Source organism: Neopelma chrysocephalum, unplaced genomic scaffold (genome assembly GCF_003984885.1).
Source record: "Neopelma chrysocephalum unplaced genomic scaffold, ASM398488v2 Primary Assembly neopelma1_147, whole genome shotgun sequence".
Taxonomy (NCBI): Eukaryota; Metazoa; Chordata; class Aves; order Passeriformes; family Pipridae; genus Neopelma; species Neopelma chrysocephalum.
Window position 1 is genome coordinate 3,241,408 of NW_020897809.1, and position 4,253 is coordinate 3,245,660.

The 4,253-nt window shown below is 65.0% G+C and overlaps 1 protein-coding gene across 1 annotated transcript in view; it reads right to left on the minus strand.

The window, feature by feature from the left end:
• Positions 1-1,694: 1,694 nt before the first annotated feature.
• The window catches only part of SLC38A3 (solute carrier family 38 member 3), a 14,401-nt gene continuing 11,842 nt past the window's right edge, over positions 1,695-4,253 (minus strand). Inside the window, exons 14-16 of the mRNA XM_027700347.1 lie at positions 3,953-4,097; positions 3,373-3,476; positions 1,695-3,264 (exon numbers count right to left, since the gene is read on the minus strand). Of these exons, the coding sequence (XP_027556148.1) occupies positions 3,160-3,264; positions 3,373-3,476; positions 3,953-4,097 (354 nt within the window). The 3' untranslated portion in view covers positions 1,695-3,159. The remainder of the gene's footprint in view (positions 3,265-3,372; positions 3,477-3,952; positions 4,098-4,253) is intronic.

Sequence of the window (4,253 nt, forward strand, 5' to 3'; positions counted from 1 at the left end):
GCGCGCGCCCGCGGCTCTGCCGGCCCGGCCCGCCCCGACAGGCCCCGCCCCTGCGCGCGCCCGGGGGGGCGGAGCCGGCGGGGCGGGGCCAATGGGGCGGGGCGCTGGTGGGGCGGGCCCGAGGGGGCGGGGCCTCGTCCCCGCCGGAGCGTGGGCCCCCGCGCGGCAATGGCGGGAAACGGCGCGGGGGGGGACAAGGGGACGGAAATTGAGGAGGGACACGGTGTGTGAAGGGACAGGAGTGGGGCAGGACACGGTGTGTGAAGGGACAGGCGGGCACCGGCCACGGTGTGCGACAGGACAGACGTGGCGGGGGTGATGGAGTCTGGGTGCTGCATTTTGGGGTTGGGGACCTTTGGATGCAGAGCAATAGGTGCAGCCTTGGGGCCAGCGGTGTGGGTGATGCTGTGTCTCAGGGCCACCTTCTGCGGGGACACGGTGTCGTGGGGTGGTGGCTCAGACCGTGGGGATCCCCTTGTTCCATCATTGCCCCTGGGGCTCAGCCCTCAGGGACCCACGTGCCACACTGACAGAGGAGGGGGCTCCTCGGTGGGTACCAGGGCTGGGGGTGCCTGTGACAAGGGATGGGGCAGGATGGGACTGGCCTGGATGGGGCATCTGCAGCTCTCTGCCAGAACAGGGGGCACCCCAGGCGCTTGCCCCATCCCCCGGCTCCTACGACTGCTCCCTTGGGAACTAGACCCCCCATGCCACCTGAGGAGGTGGGCAGGCTATGCAAGTTGCCCCACGGGGCTGGCCCGTGCCCAGGCAGCCGCCCTCACTCCGTGCCAGCCCTACAGCAGCACCTCATGCATGCCCGGACCCCCCAGCGCCTCCCCACCCCCTCCACTGGCACCCACCAAGCAGGGTGGGGACAGTCAAGGATGCTCTAACTCAGAAGGGCAATGCCAGGGGAACGGGGGCAGCGTGCTCCGTGGGGTCTGCACCCGTGGGTTTGGCGTGGCAGGAGCAGGGCTGTTCCCGTGGGAGCGGGCTGCCGTGCTAATAAGGCTTCACTAACGAGCTGGCGCTGAGCCCGGGCCTGGGGCCGGCGGAGAGGAGCGAGGGGCCAGAGCTGGGGGAGCCGGGGGGTTCACCCCCATGCCACACTGTGCCATGAGTGAGGGCTGGGGGCTTTGGGCTGGCCCAGGGGGCACTTGGGGCACCCCCTGCCCTGGCACTGGGCACAAGATGCCCCAGCCCCACTTCTGCTGCAGCCCTGCTTCCACAGGAGCCCCACTCCCCAGGGATACTAGTGCCACGGCAGTCCTGCTTCCTGGGGTTCCTGCTCCCACATGAGTCCTGCTCCCTGGGGGTCCTGCCAGGGTCTTGCTCCCACACATGTCCCACTGTCCTGGGGGTCCTGCTCTCACAGGTGTCCTGCTCCCCTGGGGTTTTGCTCTCCAGGAGTTCTGTTTCCCTAGGGTCCAATGCCCACGAGGGTCCTGCTTCCACAGGGGTCCCTGTGCATCTGTGTCTGTGTGTCTGTGCTGTCCTGCTGTACATCCATGCTCTCTGTCCTGCCAAGCATGCACGTGCACTAACCCTGCACATCCACATCCGCATGTCCCTGCTGTCCTCACACACGTCCGTGCATGCATGTCCGTCTGTCCGTGCCACCTCAGGATGCCGTGTGCCGGGTGCCAGCCTGCGTGCCAGCTCCTCATCTGCCCCAGTGACGCCCGAGACCTGGGCACATTCACATCTTTATTCTCACCACCGGCCTCCCGCTGCCACCGGCACCACCTCCCCCAATAATTTACACATGTCAGGGATGGCCACAGGGCAGCTGGGCTGGGGACAGGGACACCGGGGCCACGCTGCAGCCGGCAGTTCCCGGGCAGATGGCAAGGGTCCACGACGGTGCCCCCCCTCCCCTTCCCATGTGATATGTACATTATACAGAGCTACCCAGAGCAACACAACACGTTAAAAAAGATCTACTCTTATGTACAGTATTTATAAAAAGCATCCCAGCCTCCACCACCCAATAAAAAAATACATCTCTTATGTACTTTGCTGCAGGACAGACCTCCCTCCCGACCCGTGCTGCCCACCCTGCCGGGCTGCCCTCCATGCTGGGAAGGGAGGCCAGGGGTGGGAGAGCCACTCTCCAGGTTTTGGCATGGTTTGGGGTGTCCCAGCAGCATGGATGGATGGATGGATGGATGGGTGAGGGCTGTGGGGGCCTGGGTGCCGGCCTGGGATGCAAGGCGAGCAGGGACAGCTTGGTTTGCTGGGGTGCCCATCACCCTGGCATCTGGGCAGGCAGACAGGGGCTGCCTCCGCAGCCCTGAGCTGGCCCCCCGTGAGCACTGTCCCCAGACCACCCCACACCCCCCTGTGCCCCTCGGGTGGGCCAGGCCCCTGGCAGCCAAGCTGCAGCACAGGCAGGATGCCAATGGGCACCAAGGCCCTGGCGTGCGTCACCTCCCCAGAGCAATGCAGCCAGTCCCCAAACATGGCCTAGGGGTCAGCAGGGCACCAGGAGCCCAGCAGGCTCAAGAGCAGTAGGCTGGGTACCACCAGCCACAGCAGCAGGACCACCCTTGCCCATGGGGACTGGGGTACACCCATGATGCCAGGGCAGCGGGGTGGCATCTTTCCGGGGACTGGGAGACAGCAGGGGGAGAGGGTGGTCAGCTTGGGCACAGGTGCTGTCACAGATCTGACTGCCCTGATAGATTCCAGCCACCAGGGACACTGTTCATCAGGGCTCTTGATGCTGTCTGGAGGGACCAGGAAAGTGTCCCCAGTCCTCGGTCCCCACGGCAGACAGTGCCCCACGCCCCTGGCAGTGCCTGCTGCTGGCGGCTCTGGGGGTGCAGAGATGAGCCCCACCTGACAGCCAGCTCGGGGTGAGGTAGGGCAGTATTATTCTCCCCATTTTACAGATGGGGAAACTGAGGCGCGGAGCAGGGAGAGTACCTGCTGGAGTGGCTGGGGGGCACAAGACCTGCCCCGGGCTCACTGCCCCATCCCGGGCACAGGTCAAGGAGTCCCCATGCCTGCCATGGCTCATGCTCCCTCACCGCCACCAGAGGTGATGGGCAGAATTCCCCAGGGAATCCCAGTGGGGCTGCAGCATGGGGGCTGAGCCCGGGGCTGGCTCTCCCTGGGGCACCGGTGGGGGGGGTTGGCATGGGCACCCGGTGCTGGCTAGTGGCTACCACCGCTCTTGCCCCCACCCGTGGCCCAGTCGATGATGATGAAGCTCAAGCTCATGATCATGAAGACCACCCCAAGGAGGGCGAAGCAGGCAGCCTGTGGGAACAAGGAAGGGGCTCAGGGACAGCCAGGGTGATGGGGTTCCCAACCAGCCTCAGAACCGCCGTCCCCATCCCCGTCCTTGTACCCCCTGCCCACACTTACCAATATTTTGGGGGTGGAGCGCAGCGGCTCCTTGTCCTTGGGCATGATGCGGATGTAGAAGATGGCAGGGAAGATGAAGATGAGGCAGGGAGCAGAGGTGGCACCTGGAGCAGACAAGGACAGAGTGGGCAGGGGCCTCCCACGCCGTGGCTGAGCCTTGCCAGCCCCACTGCCAGGCCAGGTCTTGTCCCCCCTGTTCCACCCCCTCACCCCCCTCCCAGGCCTGGCAAAGCCTTCCAGGAACCCAGGGACTCGGTGTGCTGGCACTGTCCCCACCCCCCTCCTGCAGCCAGGGCCTTGGCACGGAGCTGAGCGCTGAGAGGAGGGAGCCGGGCTGGGGGGATCAAGAGAAACACGCAGGGGAAGAGAAAGTGCTGCCACTGCACTGCAGGAACCAGCCTTCCAGGATGGGGATGGGATGGGGGATGGCCCATACACCAGCTGGTCCTGGCATGATGAGAAGGAGAAACTGAGGCACAGAGGGGTCAGTCAAAGCGAAGCACCAGCCAGGAGAGGGGCTGGTGTGCTGCTGCAATACCCCCTGCCCAAAGGGGGACAGGAGTAGGGCATTGCCACCTACCAATCAAGCCGAAGATGCCAAGAATGGAGGGGGCAAAGATGACCAGGAGGTTGATGAAGGTCAGCAGGACCACTGCAATTGTGATGTGGCGGATCCAGCTGAAGTCTTTCCCTTGGAACAGCATCTGCTGGATGGCCCGGCGCACCTGGGGACAGGGACAGGGTGTCGCACTCCATCCTTGGAGCCAAGGTCCATCCCATCCCCTGTCATTGCAATCCTGCTGGTCACCATCACCCCTTTCCCTGCCCAAGCCCTGACCCTGATGCCCCACTGGTCCCCATCACCCCTCTCTGCCCCAGCC